The 25,409-nt window shown below is 45.1% G+C and overlaps 1 protein-coding gene across 5 annotated transcripts in view; it reads left to right on the top strand.

Moving 5' to 3' along the window:
* Positions 1 to 25,409, top strand: part of LOC124027397 (plexin-A1-like) — a 404,375-nt gene that overhangs the window by 210,618 nt on the left and 168,348 nt on the right. For all 5 annotated transcript variants that reach the window (XM_046339848.1, XM_046339847.1, XM_046339840.1 and 2 more), the window contains 4 exons: positions 9,586 to 9,686; positions 18,293 to 18,416; positions 19,796 to 19,949; positions 20,642 to 20,741. In XM_046339848.1, coding sequence (XP_046195804.1) covers positions 9,586 to 9,686; positions 18,293 to 18,416; positions 19,796 to 19,949; positions 20,642 to 20,741 — 479 coding nt within the window. The remainder of the gene's footprint in view (positions 1 to 9,585; positions 9,687 to 18,292; positions 18,417 to 19,795; positions 19,950 to 20,641; positions 20,742 to 25,409) is intronic.

A 25,409-nucleotide genomic window follows, 5' to 3' on the forward strand; every position in this document is an offset into this window, starting at 1 on the left:
AAGCCTAACCCTTCATGCTAGAATATAACCCTAGCCCTTCATGCTAGAATATAACCCTAACCCTTCATGCTAGAATATAACCCTAACCCTTCAGACTAGATTATAACCCTAAACCTTCAGGATAGAATTGAACCCTAACCCTTCATGCTAGATTATAACCCTAACCCTTCATGCTAGAATATAACCCTAACCCTTCATGCTAGAACATAACCCTAACCCTTCAGGCTAGAATAAAATCCTAACCCTTCATGCTAGAATATAACCCTAACCCTAACCCTTCATGCTAGATTATAACCCTAACCCTTCAGGCTAGATTTTAACCCAGCCCAAACCCTTCATGCTAGAATTTAACCCTAGCCCTAACCCTTCATGCTAGAATTTAACCCTAGCCATAACCCTTCAGGCTAGATTATAACCCTAACCCTTCATGCTAGAATATAACTCTATCCCAAACCCTTCAGGTTAGATTATAACCCTAAACCTTCAGGCTAGAATATAACCTTAACCCTTCATGCTAGAATTTAACCCTAACCCTCCAGGCTAGAATATAACCATAGCTCTAACCCTTCAGGCTCGAATTTAACCCAAGCTCTAACCCTTCATGCTATAATTTAACCCAGCCCTAACCCTTCATGCTAGAATTTAACTCAGCCCTGACCCTTCAGGCTAGAATTTAACCCTAACCCTTCATGCTAGATTATAACCCAGCCCTAACCCTTCATGCTGGAATTTAACCCAGCCCTGACCCTTCATGCTAGAATTTAACCCAGCCCTAACCCTTCATGCTAGAATTTAACCCAGCCCTAACCCTTCAGGCTAGATTTTAACCCAGCCCTAACCCTTCAGGCTAGAATGTAACCATAGCTCTAACCCTTCATGCTAGAATTTAACCCAGCCCTAACCCTTCAGGCTAGAATATAACCATAGCTCTAACCCTTCAGGCTAGAATATAACCATAGCTCTAACCCTTCAGGCTAGAATATAACCATAGCTCTAACCCTTCAGGCTAGAATATAACCATAGCTCTAACCCTTCAGGCTATAATTTACCCCAGCCCTAACCCTTCAGGCTAGAATATAACCCTAACCCTTCATGCTAGAATATAACCCTAACCCTTCATGCTAGAATATAACCCTAACCCTTCAGGCTAGATTATAACCCTAACCCTTCAGGCTAGAATTTAACCCTAACCCTTCATGCTAGATTATAACCCTAACCCTTCATGCTAGAATATAACCCTAACCCTTCATGCTAGAACATAACCCTAACCCTTCAGGCTAGAATATAACCCTAACCCTTGATGCTAGAATATAACCCAAGCTCTAACACTTCAGGCTAGATTATAACCCTAACCCTTCATGCTAGAATATAACCCAGCCCTAACCCTTCATGCTAGAATTTAACCCTAGCCCTAACCCTTCAGGCTAGATTTTAACCCTAACCCTTCATGCTAGAATATAACACTATCCCTAACCCTTCATGCTAGAATATAACCCTATCCCTAACCCTTCAGGCTAGATTATAACCCTAACCCTTCATGCTAGAATATAACACTATCCCCAACCCTTCAGGCTAGATTATAACCCTAACCCTTCATGCTAGAATATAACCCTATCCCTAACCCTTCAGGTTAGATTATAACCCTAACCCTTCATGCTAGAATTTAACCGTAACCCTTCAGGCTAGAATATAACCATAGCTCTAACCCTTCAGGCTCGAATTTAACCCAAGCTCTAACCCTTCATGCTAGAATTTAACCCAGCCCTAACCCTTCATGCTAGAATTTAACCCAGCGTTGACCCTTCAGGCTAGAATTTAACCCTAACCCTTCATGCTAGATTATAACCCAGCCCTAACCCTTCATGCTAGAATTTAACCCAGCCCTGACCCTTCATGCTAGATTTTAACCCAGCCCTAACCCTTCAGGTTAGATTTTAACCCAGCCCTAACCCTTCAGGCTAGAATTTAACCCTAACCCTTCAGGCTAGAATATAACCATAGCTCTAACCCTTCAGGCTCGAATTTAACCCAAGCTCTAACCCTTCAGGCTAGAATATAACCATAGCTCTAACCCTTCAGGCTAGAATATAACCATAGCTCTAACCCTTCAGGCTAGAATATAACCATATAACCATAGCTCTAACCCTTCAGGCTAGAATATAACCATAGCTTTAACCCTTCAGGCTAGAATTGAACCCTAACCCTTCAGGCTAGATTATAACCCTAACCCTTCAGGCTAGAATTTAACCCTAACCCTTCATGCTAGATTATAACCCTAACCCTTCATGCTAGAATATAACCCTAACCCTTCATGCTAGAACATAACCCTAACCCTTCAGGCTAGAATATAACCCTAACCCTTCATGCTAGAATTTAACCCAGCCCCGACCATGCTAGATTTTAACCCAGCCCTAACCCTTCAGGCTAGATTTTATCCCAGCCTTAACCCTTCAGGCTAGAATATAACCATAGATCTAACCATTCATGCTAGAATTTAACCCAGCCCTAACCCTTCAGGCTAGAATTTAACCCAGCCCTGACCCTTCAGGTTATAATTTAACCCTAACCCTTCATGCTAGATTATAACCCAGCCCTAACCCTCCATGCTAGAATTTAACCCTAACCCTTCAGGCTAGAATATAACCCTAACCCTTCATGCTAGAATTTAACCCAGTCCTAACCCTTCAGGCTAGATTTTAACCCAGCCCTAACCCTTCAGGCTAGAATTTAACCCTAACCCTTCAGGCTAGAATATAACCATAGCTGTAACCCTTCAGGCTCGAATATAACCCAGCCCTAACCCTTCATGCTAGAATTTAACCCTAGCCCTAACCCTTCAGGCTAGATTATAACCCTAACCCTTCATGCTAGAATATAACACTATCCCTAACCCTTCAGGCTAGATTATAACCCTAACCCTTCATGCTAGAATATAACCCTATCCCTAACCCTTCAGGCTAGATTATAACCCTAACCCTTCAGGCTAGATTTTAACCCAGCCCTAACCCTTCAGGCTAGAATTTAACCCTAACCCTTCAGGCTAGAATATAACCATAGCTCTAACCCTTCAGGCTCGAATATAACCTAGCCCTAACCCTTCATGCTAGAATTTAACCCTAGCCCTAACCCTTCAGGCTAGATTATAACCCTAACCCTTCATGCTAGAATATAACACTATCGCTAATCCTTCAGGCTAGATTATAACCCTAACCCTTCATGCTAGAATATAACCCTATCCCTAACCCTTCAGACTAGATTATAACCCTAACCCTTCATGCTAGAATATAACACTATCCCTAACCCTTCAGGCTAGATTATAACCCTAACCCTTTATGCTAGAATATAACCCTATCCCTAACCCTTCAGGTTAGATTATAACCCTAACCCTTCAGGCTAGAATATAACCTTAACCCTTTATGCTAGAATTTAACCGTAACCCTTCAGGCTAGAATATAACCATAGCTCTAACCCTTCAGGCTCGAATTTAACCCAAGCTCTAACCCTTCATGCTAGAATTTAACCCAGCCCTAACCCTTCATGCTAGAATTTAACCCAGCGTTGACCCTTCAGGCTAGAATTTAACCCTAACCCTTCATGCTAGATTATAACCCAGCCCTAACCCTTCATGCTAGAATTTAACCCAGCCCTGACCCTTCATGCTAGAGTTTGACCCAGCCCTAACCCTTCAGGCTAGATTTTAACCCAGCCCTAACCCTTCAGGCTAGAATTTAACCCTAACCCTTCAGGCTATAATATAACCATAGCTCTAACCGTTCAGGCTAGATTATAACCATAGCTCTAACCCTTCAGGCTAGAATATAACCATATAACCATAGCTCTAACCCTTCAGGCTAGAATATAACCATAGCTCTAACCCTTCAGGCTAGAATTGAACCCTAACCCTTCAGGCTAGAATTGAACCCTAACCCTTCAGGCTAGATTATAACCCTAACCCTTCAGGCTAGAATTTAACCCTAACCCTTCAGGCTAGAATATAACCCTAACCCTTCATGCTAGAATATAACCCTAACCCTTAATGCTAGAATATAACCCTAACCCTTCATGCTAGAACATAACCCTAACCCTTCAGGCTAGAATATAACCCTAACCCTTCATGCTAGAATTTAACCCAGCCCCGACCATGCTAGAATTTAACCCAGCCCTAACCCTTCAGGCTAGAATTTAACCCAGCCCTGACCCTTCATGTTAGAATTTAACCCTAACCCTTCATGCTAGATTATAACCCAGCCCTAACCCTTCATGCTAGAATTTAACCCTAACCCTTCAGGCTAGAATATAACCCTAACCCTTCATGCTAGAATTTAACCCAGCCCTAACCTTTCAGGCTAGATTTTAACCCAGCCCTAACCCTTCAGGCTAGAATTTAACCCTAACCCTTCAGGCTAGAATATAACCATAGCTCTAACCCTTCAGGCTCGAATATAACCATAGCTCTAACCCTTCAGGCTAGAATATAACCATAGCTCTAACCCTTCAGGCTAGAATTTAACCCAGCCCCGACCCTTCATGCTAGAATTTAACCCAGCCCCGACCCTAAATGCTAGAATTTAACCATAGCTCTAACCCTTCAGGCTAGAATTTAACCCAAGCTCTAACCCTTCAGGCCAGAATTTAACCCAGCCCCGACCCTTCATGCTAGAATTTAACCCAGCCCCGACCCTTCATGCTAGAATTTAACCATAGCTCTAACCCTTCAGGCTAGAATATAACCATAGCTCTAACCCTTCAGGCTAGAATTGAACCCAGCCCCGACCCTTCATGCTAGAATTTAACCCAGCCCGAGCCTTCATGCTAGAATTTAACCATAGCTCTAACCCTTCAGGCTAGAATATAACCATAGCTCTAACCCTTCAGGCTAGAATTTAACCCAAGCTCTTACCCTTCATGCTAGAATTTAACCCAGCCCTGACCCTTCAGGCTAGAATTTAACCCAGCCCTGACCCTTCAGGCTAGAATTTAACCCTGACCCTTCATGCTAGAATATAACCCTAACCCTTCATGCTAGAATATAACCCTAAACCTTCAGGCTAGAATATAACCCTAACCCTTCATGCTAGAATATAACCCTAACCCTTAATGCTAGAATATAACCCTAACCCTTCATGCTAGAATATAACCCTAACCCTTCAGGCTAGATCATAACCCTAACCCTTCAGGCTAGAATTTAACCCTAACCCTTCATGCTAGAACATAACCCTAACCCTTCAGGCTAGATTATAACCCTAACCCTTCATGCTAGAATATAACCCCAACCCTTCAGGCTAGATTATAACCCTAGCCCTTCATGCTAGAACATAACCCTAACCCTTCAGGCTAGATTATAACCCTAACCCTTCAGGCTAGAGCATAACCCTAACCCTTCAGGCTAGAACATAACCCTAACCCTTCAGGCTAGAATATAACCCTAACCCTTCAGGCTAGAATATAACCCTAACCCTTCAGGTGATGGTGGGTGGGAGGAGAGAAAGTGAGAGAGTTTGTTTTTGTATGTGTGCGTGCATATGTCTTTTTTTGTGTGCTTCTGCGTGTGTGTGTTGACATGCGTTTTCTGACAGCAGTTCTCCCATCCCAGTGCTTGGCAATGTAAAATGAGGTAGAGGAAATGGCATGATTTATCACACACACACATACAGCTCTTGAAAAATGAAGAGACCATTGCAAAATGATCCGTTTCTCTGGTTTTACTATTTATGGGTATGTGTTTGGGTTAAATTAACATTTTGTTTTAATTCTATTAACTACTGACAACAAAATACAAATATTGTCATTTAGAGCATTTATTTGCTTAAAATGACAACTGGTCAAAATAATGAAAAATATGCAGTGTTGTAAGACCTTGAATAATGCAAAGAAAAATTTTCATATTCATTTTTAAACAACACAATACTAATGTTTTAATTGAGGAAGAGTTCAGATTATAACCCTGATTTTCAATCCCAGCTTTCATGCATCTTGGCATGCTCTCCACCAGTCATTCACATTGATGTTTGGTGACTTGGTACCACTTCTGATGCAGAAATTCAAGCAGCTCGGCTTTGTTTGATGGCTTGTGACCATCCATCTTCCTCTTGATCACATTCCAGAGGTGTTCAATGGAGTTCATGTCTGGAGATTGGGCTGGCCATGACAGGGTCTTGATCTGATGGTCCTCCATCCACACCTTGATTGACCTGGCTGTGTGGCATGGAGCATTGTTCTGCTGGAAACAAACAATCCTCAGAGTCGGGGAACATTGTCAGAACAACCTTGTACGTGGCTTGATTCATGCGTCCTTGGCTTGATTCATGCACCCCCAGATCATCACTGATCCTCCACCATATTTCACAGTGGGTGCGAGACCTAGAGAGGTCTACAAGCCACAGTGTCTCGCACCCACTGTGAAATTTGGTGGAGGATTGTTCAGCATCCACTAGTCGCCTCTTCACTGTTGACGTTGAAACTGGTGTACTTGTCCTCTTGCTCAGTTGTGCACCGGGACTTCCCCCATCTATCTACTCTGGTTAGAGCCAGTTTGTGCTATTCTGTGAAGGGAGTACACAGCGTTGTACGAGATCTTCTGTTTCTTGACAATTTCTCCCAAGGAATAGCCTTCATTTCTCAGAACAAGAATAGAAGAAAGTGCTTTGTTTCTGGCTTTTTGGAGCCTGTAATCGAACCCACAAATGCTAGTGCTCCAGATACTCAACTAGTTTAAAGAAATTTGTATTGCTTATTTTATCAGCACAACAGTTTTCAGCTGTGCTATCAAAATTCCAAAGGGTTTTCTAATGATCAATTAACCTTTTAAAATTATAAACTTGGATTAGCTAACACAACGTGCCATTGGAACACAGGAGTGATGGTTGCTAATAATATGCCTCTGTACGCCTATGTAGATATTCCATAAAAAAATCTGCCGTTTCCAGCTTCAATAGTCATTGTCTACACTGTATTTCTGATCAATTTTGTTATATATATACAGTGCCTTGCGAAAGTATTCTCCATATATATATATGCCATTTAGCAGACGCTTTTATCCAACCTCACTGAGCTCGAGCTGTTTTGCAAGGAGGAATGGGAAAAAATGTCAGTCTCTCGGTGTGCAAAACTGATAGAGACATACCACAAGCGACTTACAGCTGTAATCACAGCAAAAGGTGGCGCTACAAAGTATTAACTTAAGGGGGCTGAATAATTTTGCACGCCCAATTTTTCCGTTTTTGATTTGTTAAAAAAGTTTGAAATATCCAATAAATGTCGTTCCACTTCATGATTATGTCCCACATGTTGTTGATTCTTCACAAAAAAATACAGTTTTATATCTTTATGTTTGAAGCCTGAAATGTGGCAAAAGGTTGCAAAGTTCAAGGGGGCCGAATACTTTCGCAAGGCACTGTATATACAGTTGAAGTCGGTAGTTTGCATACACTTAGATTGGAGTCATTAAAACTCGTTTTAAAACTCGTTTTTCAACCACTCCACAAATTTCTTGTTAACAAACTATGTTTTTGGCAAGTCGGTTAGGACGTCTACTTTCGGCATGACACAAGTCATTTTTCCAACAATTGTTTACAGGCAGATTTTTTTAAATTCCAGTGGGTCAGAAGTTTTTACATACACTAAATTGACTGCCTTAACAGCTTGGAAAATTCCAGAAAATTATGTCATGGCTTTAGAAGCTTCTGATAGGCTAATTGACATCATTTGGGTCCATTGGAGGTGTACCTGTGGATGTAATTCAAGGCCTACCTTCAAACTCAGTGCTTCTTTGCTTGACATCATGGGATTACAAAAGTAATCAGGCAAGACCTCAGAAAAAAAGTTGTAGACCTCCACAAGTCTGGTTCATTCTTGGGAGCAATTTCCAAACACCTCAAGGTACCAACAATACAAACAATAGTACGCAAGTGTAAACACCATGGGACCACGCAGCCGTCATACCGCTCACGAAGGAGACACATTCTGTTTCCTAGAGATGAATGTACTTTGGGGCGAAAAGTGCAAATCAATCCCAGAACAACAGCAAAGGACCTTGTAAAGATGCTGGAGGAAACAGGTTCAAAAGTATCTATATCCACAGTAAAACGAGTCATATAGCAACATCATCTGAAAGGCCACTCACCAAGGAAGAAGCCACTGCTCCGATAGTTCCATAAAAAAGCCAGACTGTGGTCTGCAACTGCAAATGGAGAAATGTCCTCTGGTCTGATGAAAAAAAAATAGAACTGTTTGGGCATAATGACCATCGTTATGTTTGGAGGGAAAAGGGAGAGGCTTGCAAGCCGAAGAACACCATCCCAACCTTGAAGCACGGGGTGGCAGCATCATGTTGTGGGGGTGCTTTGCTGCAGGAGGGACTGCAGAAGAGAGGAGAGAAAAAGAGAGGAGATGGGCCGGGTCAAGTTTTTGTGTTAGGAGACTGTCCTGGGGTGTGTGTGAAACTGAATTTAAATGTATTTGGCAAAGGTGTATAGATACAGTTGAAGTCGGAAGTTTACATACACCTTTGCCAAATCCATTTAAATCCATTTTACACACACCCCAGGACAGTCTCCTAACACACAAACTTGACCCGGCCCATCTCTTTACCCATCAGCCTTATGAAGTCCCACTACCATTTTTTTCCCTCTCCTCGTTCCTAGGTTCCTCCCTTTCCTCCACCCCTCCTCCTCTCTTCTTGTAAAGTAAGCCTCCACATGGCTCGCCTCCAGCTTGTGTCCCTTGTCGCGTGTGGATTAGCCATGGTGAGAGTGGGAGGGGGAGAGAGAGAGCCTAGGTGGGTCTCCATGCCTGTGTGTGTTTCTCTCACTCTGCTAGCTATAATGATGGCCCCCAGGGGAAGTAGTTTAGTGGTCTTACTTACCGTTTTCGAGGGATCTCTTTCCCAACACGTAATTCAAAGGTAGCCTGCAGTAGAAATATAATACTTACCCACCTTATCATATATACACACACACACACTGATATATACACACATGGGAGGAACGGTGGAGAGAAGGCCTCACTGGCTAATAAGTGTGCTATGTTAACCCAAACACAAACACTCACAAGCAAAAGCACCCTAATTTGTCAGCACCCTATTCTGGTGTAGAGGTTTAACTTACAAACATCCTGTGGATCATGGAAACATCTGTAGGTTATCACTACGATTTTACCTCTCTAATCGCATAGAATAAGTTACACACACTGTCACACTGTGAGTCCGTCCGTCTTCTCCAACACCGGTTGGGTTTTGGAGGTCACCTGTCAATCCAAAGCAGTTGCCACCTGTCAGCCGGCCCAGCGTGCATTGCGTGCCTGCTCCCTAAACTGGTGTACGCACCGTTGGTGGCTGTCACACACACCGCTAGATATGAACGACACTCAAAGACACACGCTGCTTCATCAACACACTAAAGTAGAGAGAAAGAACAGACACACTCTTCCAGCCTCTGACACTTTGAAATGTCATTTAGTTTTCAGTCCATATTTGTGCATACATTTCTGTGTCGTGTGCACTGCATTGCTTTAATATGATTAGAAAGGCTAACATTGTTCTCTCTCTCCTTTCCATCTATCTCCCCCTTCCCCCACTTCTCTCTGTAGGTGAGCAGGGTACCAGTAGAGAGCTGTGAGCAGTACACCACCTGTGGCCAGTGCCTGGGCTCCAAAGACCCCCACTGTGGCTGGTGTGTCCTCCACAACATGTAAGTACACATATTCTACACTAGGTCTACACACTCACTCATATATAGCTACTTTTTGTTCATGCTATACTGTCATTCATGATCAAAACAAACTTTGTCACTTGCGCCGAATACAAGTGTAGACCTTACATGCTGAAATGCTTACTTACAAGCCCTTAACCAACAGTGCAGTTCAAGAAGAGTTAAGAAAATATTTGCCAAATAATCTAAAGTAAAAAGTAACACAATAAAATAACGAGGCTATATACAGGGGGTACTGAGTCAACGTGCAGGGGGTACAGGTTAGTCGAGATAATTTGTACATCAAGGTAGGGGTGAAGTGACTATGCGAAGATAATAATCAGCGTGTAGCAGCATTGTGCAAATCAAATGGGGGGTATATCAATGTAAATAGTCCAGGTTGCCATTTGATTAATTGTTCAGCAGTCTTATGAGGGTAGAAGCTATTAAGATGCCTTTTGGTCCAAGTCTTGGCGCTCCAGGACCGCTTGCCGTGCGGTAGCAGAGAAAACAGTCTCTGACTTGGGTGACTGGAGTCTGACAATTTTTGGGGGGCTTTCCTCTGACACAGCCTATTATATTGGTTCTGGATGGCAGGAAGCTTGGCTCCAGTGATGTACTGGGTCTTACGCACTACCCTCTGTAGCTCATTACGGTCAGATGCCTAGCAGTTACCGTACCAGTCGGTGATGAAACCTGTCAGGATGCTCTCAATGGTGCAGCTGTAGAACTATAACTTTTTGAGGATCTGGGGACCCATGCCAAATCTTTTCAGTCTCCTGAGGGGGAAAATGTGTTGTTGTGCTCTCTACACGACTGTCTTGGTGTGTTTGGACCATGATAGTTTGTTGGTAATGTGGACACCAAGGAACCTGAATCTCTCGACACACTGCACTACTGCCACGTCAATGTTAATGGGGGCCTGTTTGGCCCGCCTTTTCCTGTAGTCCACGATCAGCTTCTTTGTCTTGCTCACATTGAGGGAGTGGTTGTTGTCCTGGCAGTTCTCTGACCACCTCCCTATAGGCTGTCTCATCGTTGTCGGTGATCAGGGCTACCACTGTTGTCATCAGCAAACTTAATGATGGTGTTGGAGTCGTGTTTGGCCACACAGTCGTGGGTGAACAGGGAGTACAGGGAGAGACTAAGTACACACCCCTGAGGTGCCCCAGTGTTGAGGATAAGAGTGGCGGACATGTAGTTGCCCACTCTTACCACCGGGGGGCGGCCCGTCAGGAAGTCCAGGATCTAGTTGCATTTACATTTACATTTACATTTACATTTACATTTACATGTAAGTCATTTAAGCGACTTACAAATTGGTGCATTCACCTTATGACATCCAGTAGAGCAGTCACTTTACAATAGTGCATCTAAATCTTAAAGGGGGGGGGGGGTGAGAAGGATTACTTATCCTATCCTAGGTATTCCTTAAAGAGGTGGGGTTTCAGGTGTCTCCGGAAGGTGGTGATTGACTCCGCTGTCCTGGCGTCGTGAGGGAGTTTGCTCCACCATTGGGGAGCCAGAGCAGCGAACAGTTTTGACTGGGCTGAGCGGGAACTGTACTTCCTCAGTGGTAGTGAGGCGAGCAGGCCAGAGGTGGATGAACGCAGTGCCCTTGTTTGGGTGTAGGGCCTGATCAGAGCCTGGAGGTACTGAGGTGCCGTTCCCCTCACAGCTCCGTAGGCAAGCACCATGGTCTTGTAGCGGATGCGAGCTTCAACTGGAAGCCAGTGGAGAGAGCGGAGGAGCGGGGTGACGTGAGAGAACTTGGGAAGGTTGAACACCAGACGGGCTGCGGCGTTCTGGATGAGTTGTAGGGGTTTAATGGCACAGGCAGGGAGCCCAGCCAACAGCGAGTTGCAGTAATCCAGACGGGAGATGACAAGTGCCTGGATTAGGACCTACGCCGCTTCCTGTGTGAGGCAGGGTCGTACTCTGCGGATGTTGTAGAGCATGAACCTACAGGAACGGGCCACCGCCTTGATGTTAGTTGAGAACGACAGGGTGTTGTCCAGGATCACGCCAAGGTTCTTAGCGCTCTGGGAGGAGGACACAATGGAGTTGTCAACCGTGATGGCGAGATCATGGAACGGGCAGTCCTTCCCCGGGAGGAAGAGCAGCTCCGTCTTGCCGAGGTTCAGCTTGAGGTGGTGATCCGTCATCCACACTGATATGTCTGCCAGACATGCAGAGATGCGATTCGCCACCTGGTCATCAGAAGGGGGAAAGGAGAAGATTAATTGTGTGTCGTCTGCATAGCAATGATAGGAGAGACCATGTGAGGTTATGACAGAGCCAAGTGACTTTGTGTATAGCGAGAATAGGAGAGGGCCTAGAACAGAGCCCTGGGGGACACCAGTGGTGAGAGCGCATGGTGAGGAGACAGATTCTCGCCACGCCACCTGGTAGGAGCGACCTGTCAGGTAGGATGCAATCCAAGCGTGGGCCGCGCTGGAGATGCCCAACTCGGAGAGGGTGGAGAGGAGGATCTGATGGTTCACAGTATCGAAGGCAGCCGATAGGTCTAGAAGGATGAGAGCAGAGGAGAGAGAGTTGGCTTTAGCAGTGCGGAGCGCCTCTGTGATACAGAGAAGAGCAGTCTCAGTTGAATGACTAGTCTTGAAACCTGACTGATTTGGATCAAGAAGGTCATTCAGAGAGAGATAGCGGGAGAGCTGGCCAAGGACGGCACGTTCAAGAGTTTTGGAGAGAAAAGAAAGAAGGGATACTGGTCTGTAGTTGTTGACATCGGAGGGATCGAGTGTAGGTTTTTTCAGAAGGGGTGCAACTCTCGCTCTCTTGAAGACTGAAGGGACGTAGCCAGCGGTCAGGGATGAGGTGATGAGCGAGGTGAGGTAGGGGAAAAGGTCTCCAGAAATGGTCTGGAGAAGAGAGGAGGGGATAGGGTCAAGCGGGCAGGTTGTTGGGCGGCCGGCCATCACAAGACGCGAGATTTCATCTGGAGAGAGAGGGGAGAAAGAGGTCAGAGCACAGGGTAGGGCAGTGTGAGCAGAACCAGCGGTGCCGTTTGACTTAGCAAACGAGGATCGGATGTCGTCGACCTTTTCAAAATGGTTGACGAAGTCATCTGCAGAGAGGGAGGAGGGGGGGGGGGAGGAGGATTCAGGAGGGAGGAGAAGGTGGCAAAGAGCTTCCTAGGGTTAGAGGCAGATGCTTGGAATTTAGAGTGGTAGAAAATGGCTTTAGCAGCAGAGACAGAGGAGGAAAATGTAGAGAGGAGGGAGTGAAAGGATGCCAGGTCCGCAGGGAGGCGAGTTTTCCTCCATTTCCGCTCGGCTGCCCGGAGCCCTGTTCTGTGAGCTCGCAATGAGTCGTCGAGCCAGGGGGCGGGAGGGGAGGACCAAGCCGGCCTGGAGGATAGGCGACATAGAGAGTCAAAGGATGCAGAAAGGGAGGAGAGGAGGGTTGAGGAGGCAGAATCAGGAGATAGGTTGGAGAAGGTTTGAGCAGAGGGAAGAGATGATAGGATGGAAGAGGAGAGAGTAGCGGGGGAGAGAGAGCGAAGGTTGGGACGGCGCGATACCATCCGAGTAGGGGCAGTGTGGGAGGTGTTGGATGAGAGCGAGAGGGAAAAGGATACAAGGTAGTGGTCGGAGACTTGGAGGGGAGTTGCAATGAGGTTAGTGGAAGAACAGCATCTAGTAAAGATGAGGTCGAGCGTATTGCCTGCCTTGTGAGTAGGGGGGCAAGGTGAGAGGGTGAGGTCAAAAGAGGAGAGGAGTGGAAAGAAGGAGGCAGAGAGGAATGAGTCAAAGGTAGACGTGGGGAGGTTAAAGTCACCCAGCACTGTGAGAGGTGAGCCGTCCTCAGGAAAGGAGCTTATCAAGGCATCAAGCTCATTGATGAACTCTCCGAGGGAACCTGGAGGGCGATAAATGATAAGGATGTTAAGCTTGAAAGGGCTGGTAACTGTGAAAGCATGGAATTCAAAGGAGGCGATAGACAGATGGGTAAGGGGAGAAAGAGAGAATGACCACTTGGGAGAGATAAGGATCCCGGTGCCACCACCCCGCTGACCAGAAGCTCTCGGGGTGTGCGAGAACACGTGGGCGGACGAAGAGAGAGCAGTAGGAGTAGCAGTGTTGTCTGTGGTGATCCATGTTTCCGTCAGTGCCAAGAAGTCGAGGGACTGGAGGGAGGCATAGGCTGAGATGAACTCTGCCTTGTTGGCCGCAGATCGGCAGTTCCACAGGCTACCGGAGACCTGGAACTCCACGTGGGTCGTGCGCGCTGGGACCACCAGATTAGGGTGGCCGCGGCCACGCGGTGTGGAGCGTTTGTATGGTCTGTGCAGAGAGGAGAGAACAGGGATAGACAGACACATAGTTGACAGGCTACAGAAGAGGCTACGCTAATGCAAAGGAGATTGGAATGACAAGTGGACTACACGTCTCGTTGCAGAGGGAGGTGTTTAGTGTACAGTGTTGAACGCTGAGCTGTAGTCAATGAACATCATTCTCACATAGGGGTTCCTTTTGTCCAAGGGCCGTGTGGAGTGCGATTGAGATTGCGTCATCTGTGGATCTGTTGGCGAGGTATGTGAATTGGATTGGGTCTAGAGTATCCGGGAGGATGAAGGTTGATGTAAGCCATGACCAGCCTTTCTAAACCCTTCATGGCTATCGACGTGAGTGCTACGGGCGGTATTCATTTAGGCAGGTTACCTTCACTTCCTTTGGCACAGGGAAAATGGTGGTCTGCTTGAAACATGCATGTGTTACAGACAGTCAGGGAGAGGTTGAATATGTCAGTGAAGACACTTGCCAGTTGATCCGCATAAGCTTTGAATACACATCGTGGTAATCCATCTGGCCCTGCGGCTTTGTGAATGTTGACCTGTTTAAAGGTCTTGCTCACATCGGCTACAGAGAGCATTATCACACAGTCATCCAGAACAGCTGGTGCTGTCGTGCATGCTTCAGTGTTTCTTGCATTCAGCTCGTTTGGTAGCTCGCTTCTGGGTTTCCCTTTTTAGTCTGTAATAGTTGTCAAGCCCTGCCACATCCGACGAGCGTCAAAGCTGGTGTAGCAGGATTCAATCTTAATCCTGTATTGACACTTTGTTTGTTTTGATAGTTCGTCTGAGGGCATAGCGGGATTTCTTATCAGCATCCGGATTAGTGTCCCACTCCTTGAAAGCGACAGCTCTAGCCTTTAGCTAGATGGGTATGTTGCCTGTTATCCATGGCTTCTGGTTGGGATATCTATGTACAGTCACCGTGGGGATGACATCCTCGATGCATTTATTGATGAAGCCGAGGATTGAGGTGGTATACTCCTCAATGCCATTGGATGAATCCCGGAACATATTCCAGTCTGTAGCGTAGCGTCTGCGTCATCTGACCACTTCCTTATTGAGCGAGTCACTGGTACTTCCTGCTTTAGTTTTTGCTTGTTAACAAGGATCAGGAGGATAGAATTATGGTCATTTTTGCCAAATGAACGGCGTTTGTAGAGCTTTTATGTATCTCTGTGTGTGGAGTAAAGGTGGTCTAAAGTTGTATTTTTCTCTGGATGCACGTGACATGCTGGTAGTAATGAGGTAAAATGGATTTATGTTTGCCTGTATTAAAATCCCAGGCTACTAGTAGCGCCGCTTCTGGATGAGCATTTTCGTGTTTGCTTATGGCCTTATAGAGTTGGTTGATTGCGGTCTTAGTGCCAGTATCGGTTTTTGGTGGTAAATAGACTGCTACGAATAATATAAATGAGAACTCCCTTGGTAGATAGTGTGGTCTACAGCTAGGTACTCTACCTCAGGCGAGCAATACCTTGAGGCTTCTTTAATATTAGACACGTCAGCTATTATTGACAAACAGACACATTCCTACCCCTCGTCTTACCAGACGTAGCTTCTCTGTTCTGATAGTCTTACAGAGCCCCTGTCTCCTTTCTTTTATCTGCTCTGATGTGAATTGGATAAAGTGCAAAACACATCTTTAGGTAGGTCTCCATTTACTTTAACCTGTCACGCTCTCACAGATGAGAGGTTTTGTGGGCAACACTGATGAGGAAAGGAGGCTTCTGGTGAGCATTTGGACGCTATCCTCTGAATTGGAAGCCTTAGCTATTTGCCGTCACATGAAAATCAATGTTGATAATGTCTCGTATCTTTTAGAAGATCTTAAGATTAAGATTCATGAATAAAGTTACTAGTAGCAGATGGCAGTGCAGAGCATGCCAGGTGTCCTTGTTGACACTCCGCATATGTAGGAGTGTTATTTTTCCTCTGTGTGTTGCGCTACAGCAGAGAGTGTGTTAGCTTGCAAGTCAGTGTGTTAGGCGCTGTACAGTAGGTATAGTCAATGTGTGACTTCTCACCAGACGTGTGTCTGGCGCAGTGTGACTTATCACCAGACACGATGCTTTATAGGATACACTTGGTGACACAGTGTGTTTCTCTCTCCTGCTGGCTAACATGACTCAAGGGTGTGTGTATATGGGGCAGTGAGACAGGGTGTGTATTGGGCAGTGAGACGGGGTGTGTATGGGGAGTGTGAGAGGGGGTGTGTATGGGGAGATGAGCGAGTGTGTGTGCATGTGGAGGTGAGAGGGTCTGTGTGCATGTGGAGGTGAGAGTGTCTGTGTGCATGGGGAGGTGAGTGGGGGTGTGTGTGAGAGGGGAGTGTGAGAGGGGTGTGTGTGGGGAGGTGAGAGGGTGTGTGCATGGGGAGGTGAGCGGGGGTGTGCGTGGGGAGGTGAGAGGGTGTGTGTGCATGGGGAGATGAGCTGGGGTGTGCGTGGGGAGATGAGCGGGGGGGTGTGTGGGGAGGTGAGAGGGTGTATGTGTATGGGGCAGTGAGACGGGGTGTGTATGGGGAGGTGAGAGGGTGTGTGCGTGGGGAGGTGAGAGGGGGAGTGTGAGGAGGGGGTGTGTGTGGGGAGGTGAGAGGGTGTGCGTGGGGAGGTGAGAGGGGGAGTGTGAGGAAGGGGTGTGTGTGGGGAGGTGAGAGGTGGTGTGTGTGGGGAGGTGAGGGGGAGTGTTAGGAGGGGGTGTATGTGGGGAGGTTAGAGGGGGAGTGTGAGGAGGGGGTGTGTATATGGGGAGGTGAGAGGGGGTGTGTGTGGGGAGGTGAGAGGGTGTGCATGGGGAGGTGAGCGGGGGTGTGCGTGGGGAGGTGAGAGGGGGAGTGTGAGGAGGGGGTGTGTGTGGGGAGGTGAGAGGTGGTGTGTGTGGGGAGGTGAGGGGGAGTGTTAGGAGGGGGTGTATGTGGGGAGGTTAGAGGGGGAGTGTGAGGAGGGGGTGTGTATATGGGGAGGTGAGAGGGGGTGTGTGTATGGGGAGAGAGAGGGTGTGTGTGTGGGGAGGTGAGAGGGTCTGTGTATCTACAGCGTTGGCAAAAAGCCAGTTCTCGCTGTTCGCTCTGTTAATTAAAACTTCCACCTGTGCAACATGCCACTTCATCTGATCGGCAGGCGTGTGTGTGTTTTCATGAGGGGGGATTCTAATTTTTATTGAGGATGCGGACGAGGCAGGCAAGGCGACGGAAACGCAATCAAGATAGACTCTAGATGTTACCGACCTCCAGTCATAGAGCTTTTGACCTTCCTCCTCACCAAAATGGAGCGCTAAGTTTATTCTGCTCATTTCCCGTTGGATAGCGTCCCTCAATCTATTTTTACCCCCCCCACCACTCAGAATGACAGGTATTTAAGACGTTTTCGCCCTGTGGCATTTTGTTCTGCAGCAGCTTATTAGAGTCATATTTGTCTCGTTCGTCAGCCGTGCAGTAGAAGAGCAATCCAAGAAAAAAAAGAAAAGTAAAAAGCTAGAGTGATATTAACTGAGGCACACACACACACACACACACATGCTCATAATATGCACAATGCTGCATGCAATCTGTTCAACTCTCCAGGGGTCAAGACGGGGTCAGGGAGAAGGCCTGTTCAACTCTCCAGGTTTGTCTCTTTAGGGAGTAATGCAGTCCACAAGCAATATCACAATGACTTCTCTCTTTGTGTGTGTGTGTTTGTGTGTGTGTGTGTGTGCATACATGTGTTTGCGTACACGTTTGTGTGTGTGAAAGGTTGAGAGACAGTATTCTGCTGAGTAGGAAGGTTGGTATACCAAGGCTAAGATAAGGCACTTTGCATTTTCCTCTCCTTTTATTGTGCAACGCTGAGGCACACAGTGTCTGTTCAGAGACTTTGTTTTGTTATGAAGAGGTGGTGTGATAGCTGGTAGTGCAAATTGGACAATTGGTGTGCTTTTTTTCTGGAGATGGCTCCAGAAGATGGCTGATCATATGGAGGATGTTTCTGACCTTATTGACCTTTCGGTTACTGGCCCAACACTCTTAACTGCTAGGCTACCTTAACCGCCAGGCTACCTTAACCGCTAGGCTACCTTAACCGCTAGGCTACCTGCTGATCATTGTTATCACTATGTTCATGCACCAAATACATTTGGGGTGTGTGTTTGTGTATGTTTGTGTATGTATATGTGTATATATATATATATATGTGTATGTGTATGTGTGTGTGTATATATATATATATATATATATATATATATATATATATATATATATATATATGTATATATGCGTGTGTGTTATTTCTGACCTTCTCTTCTCTAGGTGTTCCCGTAAGGACAGATGTGAGAAAGCAGATGAACCCCAGCGGTTTGCCTCAGACCAACGTCAGTGTGTGGAGCTCAGTGTTCACCCCAAGAACATCTCTGTCACCATGTCCCAAGTCCAGGTGTGTGTGAAAGAGAGTCTGACTCTATATGTATGTGTGTACTGATACAGTACCTGTATATAACTGTGTGTTTATGTAAATACACACCAGTAACTGTGTGACATGCCAATAAGTAGCTAACTACGTGCTTGTGCCATTAAAGACATTAAACATGTTCTTCACACTAACCTTGCCACAAAGTCCCCAGTCCTCACATTAGCGGTAAATGTATTCCTGGACTACGTTCCAGATATCCACACGAGCCTGACACTTGTATTTTCAACTATTCTGACGGCAACATACTGTTATAGATATACTTGTCACCGGCAGAGACTGTGGAGTTTGTCAGGATCAAAATTAATATGAAAGGAACAAAGCCCACCTCAGGTTTCTGAAAACTCCAATCCTGAGACAACGGGACATCTACACAGATTTTACTCCCAAAGAAACCCCAGCATGGCTTTCCAAGAGGTGTTGAGTGTTCCTGAGTGGTCCAGTCTCAGTCCTGACTCAGAGACAAGGTTGGACTACTGCTGTCCAACAATGATTCCCAACCAATCTTAAGCAATTTTGACAAATATTTGAAATTAGCCCATTTAGGTCAGCAGGTCTTAACATTAATCTTCTGCATTATATGATTTACACTACATGACCAAAAGTATGTGAACACTGATCTCGACAAACCATTTCTGTATGGACATAATTTTGTTCACTGGGGCATTGTCATGCTGAAAAATGAAAGGGCCTTCCCCAAACTGTCAAAACGTTTTCATGAAAACCATGAAAAACATCCCCAGATCATTAATCCACCTCCACCAAGCTTTACACCACTCCAGCCGATGCTTGGCACTGTGCATGGTGATCTTTGGCTTGTGTGAGGCTGCTCAGCCATGGAAACACAGTTCATCAAGCTCCCGACTAACAGTTCGGTAGTGAGTGTTGCAACCGAGGACAGACGCGCTACGTGCTTCAGCACTCGGCAGTTCCGTTCTGTGAGCTTTTGTGGCCTACTACTTCGCCAGTTTGTGGCTGAGCCGGTCCTAGACGTTTCCACGTCACAGTAACACCACGTAGTTGACCGGGACAGCTCTAGCAAGGCAAAAATTTGACAGACTGACTTATTGGAAAGGTGGCATTCTATTATGGTTCTTCAGTAAGGCCATTCTACTGCTAATGTTTGTTTATGGATATTGCATGGATGTGTGCTCTATGTTATACACCTGTCAGTAACGGGTGTGGCTGAAATAGCAGAATCCACTAGGGTTGTCCACATACTTTTGTATATATAGTGTTTATTACATGTCCTTCCATTAAACCCTTGACATTATGACAAGTATTTAATGTCTCCACATTATCTGTCTTAATACTATATTCCCTATATTCCATTGATTTGTCCCCAGCTCGTGCTGGAGGCGCGTAACGTTCCTGACCTCTCTGCGGGAGTCAACTGCTCCTTCGAGGGTTACGTGGAGACGGATGGGCACATCCAGGGGAGCCTCATCTACTGCTTGTCCCCCTCGGCCCACAACGTCATCCCCATTACCCGAAACAAAGGTGAGAATGCCGCCCGCCCGGACCCTTTATTCAACAAGGTAGGCCAGTTGAGAACAACTTCTCATTTACAACTGCGACCTGGCCGCTTGTCTCTGCTGGATAATGGAGTAGTGGCTGGAATGAAATAAACGGAACAGCCTTCATGTGTTTGATACCATTCCAATCATTCCATTCTAGCCTGTCATTATAGTCCTACGGTCTCCCTCCTCATCTTCCCAATAGCCTTGACCAGAATTGCACATTTCATGGCTTTTTTTTTTACATAACTCGATATGCTTTGAGCTTCTCTGTCACGACCAATGTTATTCCCCCTAATTGCTCCCCAAGCATCAAGATTCTATATGTATCGTCTCCAATGTGTTTAAGAGAGTTGACAAGCAGGTCCATTACCATGTGTTATACATCTTTATCAGTTCTAATGCATTCACACCACAATGACACCACTGATGCCTGTGATGTATCTTCAAAGGAGATGGAGATGAAGGAGCCGTATATATTTAGATTCCCAGAAGTGACATGTTTAAACTTGAGAATTCCTAAAGCAGATTTTCTATCCACCATTATGTATTGATATCAGCTCTAATGTGATTTAATGTTCCCTGTGACTCTAGGAGATATTTCTACCTGACGTATTATCTCATTAGTCTCCAATGCATGACATAAATTGCTAAGCGATGCATGTGTCTCTGTAGGAGACAAGCGCATGGTGAAGCTCTACCTCAAGTCCAAGGAGACGGGCAAGACGTTCGCCGGCGTGGACTTTGTGTTCTACAACTGCAGCGTGCACTCGTCGTAAGTTTTCTACAACGTTTATTCTTTCATTTGAGGTTTCCTCTGCTTTTTTCCTTCTCTTCCTTCAGTTCTGTTTTCCCCTTGGTCCTCTTGTCACACTGCCATTGAGAGGGTGCAGTAAGCCTGTGAGCCTGTACACACATCCCCACCCCCCTGTAACCTCTGTGCACGTAGGTGGCTCACGTTACCACCACTGAGTAAAAATCGAACCCTCCATATATGATGAGACATCCAAGATGGTAATTTTAGCCAAGATGAGATCCAAGATGGTAATTTTAACCTTATGATCATAACCTATGAGCTGATAATAATATCATTATAATGAATGAATCAGAATTGACGGTCTCTGGTATTGGTGCCCAAACGTACTCCTAAAAAGTTTATTACCTGGGTTATACTGTACATATCAAAACCTGCCGAGCATAAGCTTTGTGTCGTTGTTAGTGTTTGTAACCTCTTTCCCAACTCCGTTGCTACTGCATATCGGGGCTCGTCCAGGATTTGTTTCCTATGAGTATGGCAGGTGATAAAGTCTTAGCTCTGCTGTGCACAGATATTTGAGTGTTCAAAATACACTTTTGTGGTAGAGTTTCTGTCACTGACATCCACCTGAGGGGTTATAAGATTTGTTGTCAATTTGAAAGTTGCATAAACACATAGGCTAATGAAAAAAAGCCATGGACTTTAAGTTTGTGCATTTGTGGAAAACCCTACATGGGAGATGCTAGATAAATGTATGAAGGCAAATCTGCTCATCGTTGCAAAGCATTATGATATCGCTGTTGCACATGCTGATTCGAAGGCTTTGGTGGATGATGAAAAGGGTCCTACTGGTGGTAGAGTACACCCCATAGGCGTGCGACAGAGAGGTAGAACTAAAGGGAAAATGGGACAGAAATTGGAGCTCGAGCACAGGGAAAGGTAAAGCCATTCCATTGAAAGAGATGGCGCTGGATGCGTGACAAAGTGAGATAGATCTGGACTCCGAATCAAATCAGACCATCCTGCACCCTCAACGGCATTTGATCTTTCAACGAGAGGCGGATTGACTCATCCCTAAAATGGCCACGAGACATTTGGTCACTGGTCCTCCAAAGTGTTTGAGTGACTGGTCTGTCCGAACAACGCATGAACAAGGGAATCAATATTCAGAGAGCCTGTTTCTGTCCTGCCCTTGACTTTGGTGCAGGGCATGTGATGTCCATATCTGTAGCGCTGCTTGATGGGGCCGGAGCACCTGTCAGGGGCAAACTTCATGTGGCCTATGATCAGGAAGTGAAGGTGCAGACTGTGGTGGAGCTTGTGCATGGTCTTGCCAGGCACAATACCAAAGCACAAAGGTTTTCTTGTTTTGGCCACTGCAGTTGCGAGGAGTTAAAAAGTAGATGGGACCTGGCTGCATAGGGTCAGAAGGATAGTACACCTGCAAACAACAAAATAACATGAAGATAGGTTAATGAAAATAAAATGTAACGTAGCACTGCATACAGAAACATCATCTTGGAAACTAGAAGTTTAAATGACAACATGCACGTGTTACGACTACACGTACCTCTGGAAAATACAGAAATAATGTGAAATCATTAAAGGTAGTGCCAATTATGTTGGAGGTCAATTAAATAATCAAAATGTGTGTTTTATGGTGCTCCTTTTGTCACATGGTATGGCAGCAGCTTTCCACCAGTGTTTGTGTCCTGGTGGCATCCTGGTAATAAATCAAATCAAATGTATTTATATAGCCCTTCGTACATCAGCTGATATCTCAAAGTGCTGTACAGAAACCCAGCCTAAAACCCCAAACTGCAAGCAATGCAGGTGTAGAAGCACGGTGGCTAGGAAAAACTCCCTAGAAAGGCCAAACCTAGGAAGAAACCTAGAGAGGAACCAGGCTATGAGGGGTGGCCAGTCCTCTTCTGGCTGTGCCGGGTGGAGATTATAACAGAACATGGCCAAGATGTTCAACTGTTCATAAATGACCAGCATGGTCAAATAATAATAATCACAGGCAGAACAGGTTGAAACTGGAGCAGCAGCATGGCCAGGTGGACTGGGGACAGCAAGGAGTCATCATGCCAGGTAGTCATGAGGCATGGTCCTAGGGCTCAGGTCCTCTGAGCGAGAGAAAGAGAGAATTAGAGAGAGCATACTTAAATTCACAGAACACCGGATAAAACAGGAGTAGTACTCCAGATATAACAAACTGACCCTAGCCCCCCGACACATAAACTACTGCAGCATAAATACTGGAGGCTGAGATACTATTGCTAATATTATTGCATTATCCTCTGCAGCAAGTCCTCATGCTTCAGGTGTAACCTGTGCTTGCTTGGGCCAGCTCTCTATTTGATGGGAGGCAGGCTTGTTCTACTATTGCTGAAAGACAAATTCCAGATACAAATATTTTGTCATTATTATACAATAGATAGCCAGTTGTGTCTGATGGTGATTATGGCTAACTAGATGGGTCATGTAATCATCTGGCGAAGTGGAGTCATTTGTTTAAACATGCTAGCTAAACAATGAACCATAATCCTAATCCATAAACTCCAGCAATACAAACCAATTGACATAGCTAGCTAAAGTTATAATAAACGTAATGTTAGCTCGCGAGCCTGCCGTCTATCATCAGTTAGCTTTAATTTGCAATGAAAACAACTTAATGACAAAATTAGAAACATAATATCTGAAGCAAGACTCTTACCCGTATACATGGATAAATGCTTCATGGCAGACTGCAATCATTTTCATTAAATAAGACATCCTGTGTCATTTCCGTTTATATGTACAGCTTGCTTGGCCTGTTGTTGTCAAGTCACTCTGGTTCACACTGACCGTGTGCAATGCCATAAGAATCATCTTAAACTTTAGCCCCCATCCAAACTCTGACCATTTTACTCTCCCTCGCAGAGCTGGTTAGGCTGTTTTCATGTTATCCAAATCAAACTTTATTTGTCATGCTTACCGTGAAATGCTTACTTACAAGCCCTTAACCAACACTGCAGTTAAGAAAAGATTTACCAAATAGACTAAAGTAAAAAAATGTAATAAAAAGTAACAAGAATAAAGAGGATATACAGAGGGGATACCGGTACCAAGGCAGTGTGCAGTGGTACAGGCTAGTTGAGGTCATTTGTACATATAGGTAAGGATGAAGTGACTATGCATAGATAATAAACAACGAGTAGCAGCAGTGTACAAAAGGGAGGGGGTGGTCAATGTAAATAGTCCGGTGGCGAAATTTATGAATTGTTCAGCAGTCTTATGGCTTGAGGGAAGAAGCTGTTGAGGAGTCTTTTGGTCCTAGTCTTGGCACTCCGGTTCCGCTTGCCATGCAGTAGCAGGGAGAATGATGTGATGATGTGTGATGTAGACAGCAAGGAACTTGAAATGCTCGACCTGCTCACATTGAGGGATTGGTTGTTGTCCTGGCACCACACTGCCAGTTCTCTGACGTCCCCCGTTTAGGTTGTCTCATCGTTGTCGGTGATCAGGCCAACCACTGCGGTGTCTGAGTCGTGTTTGGCCAGGGAGTACAGGAGGAGACTAAGTACACATCCCTGAGGGGCCCCAGACCATTGGTGACTAACACTTTTTTTTGCCAAAGCTTACTGACACGGCCATATTCAACCAGTGTTGAACGTTCGTAAATTTATCATTTATTCTGCACTCTGGGTCTTCCTTTCCTGTGGCGGTCCTCATGAGAGCCAGTTTCATCATAGCACTTGAAAAAACTTTCAAAGTTCTTCAAATTTTCCATATTGACTGGCCATGTCTTGAATAAATTATTGACTGTCGTTTGGTGGTGGGAAAAGTACCCAATTTTCAAGTAAAGATACCTTTTAAAAGAAAATGACTCAAGTCAAAGTTAACCAGAAGGGGACTAGGGTTCCAATTTTGGAACACCCCCCCCCCCACGTTCACCTGGAAGGTGGCGCATGGAACGCAAAAATATTCCTAAAAATATTTAACCTCCACACATTAACAAGTCCAATGGCTCAAATGAAAGATAAGCACCTTGTTTATCCACCCAGCAAGTCAGATTTCTAAAATGTTTTACGGCGAAAACATAGCACATATTTATGTCAAACCACCACCGAAGACACAGCTAATTTGCATAGCCAAGTTGAAAAAAATATGCAATCAACAAACGCAGGATTAAAAGAAAAATAATGCACTAACCTTTTGAAATCTTCATCAGATGACAGTAATTTAACATGTTACACAGTACATTTATGTTTTTTTTCAATAATATGCTATATATATCCATAAATCTCTGTTTACAATGATGCATCGTTCAAAAAATGCTACTCAAATGTCCTGAGAAATGACGATAGCTCCGGCAGATAACGTCCACTAACAAGGAATACACATCATAAACTTTGACTAAATATGCATGTTCTACATATATATAGTTAGATACACTTCTTCTGAATGCAATCGCTGTGTTACATTTATTTTTAACGTTACAGGTTTCGTTCACTAGGCTATACTATGAGTCGGCGCTCAAAAAGTAGCATTATGGCTCCTCTATCTTGGAGTCCACATAAACCCAAATTTACCACATAAATATTCCCTTACCTTTGCTGTTCTTCCATCAGAAGACCTGGAAGGAATTATACTTACCAAAAACAGCGTTTAGTTTTACAGTCTGTGTCTTTCGGTTCTCAA

The sequence above is a fragment of the Oncorhynchus gorbuscha genome, linkage group LG03 (assembly GCF_021184085.1).
Source record: "Oncorhynchus gorbuscha isolate QuinsamMale2020 ecotype Even-year linkage group LG03, OgorEven_v1.0, whole genome shotgun sequence".
In the NCBI taxonomy this organism is placed as follows: Eukaryota; Metazoa; Chordata; class Actinopteri; order Salmoniformes; family Salmonidae; genus Oncorhynchus; species Oncorhynchus gorbuscha.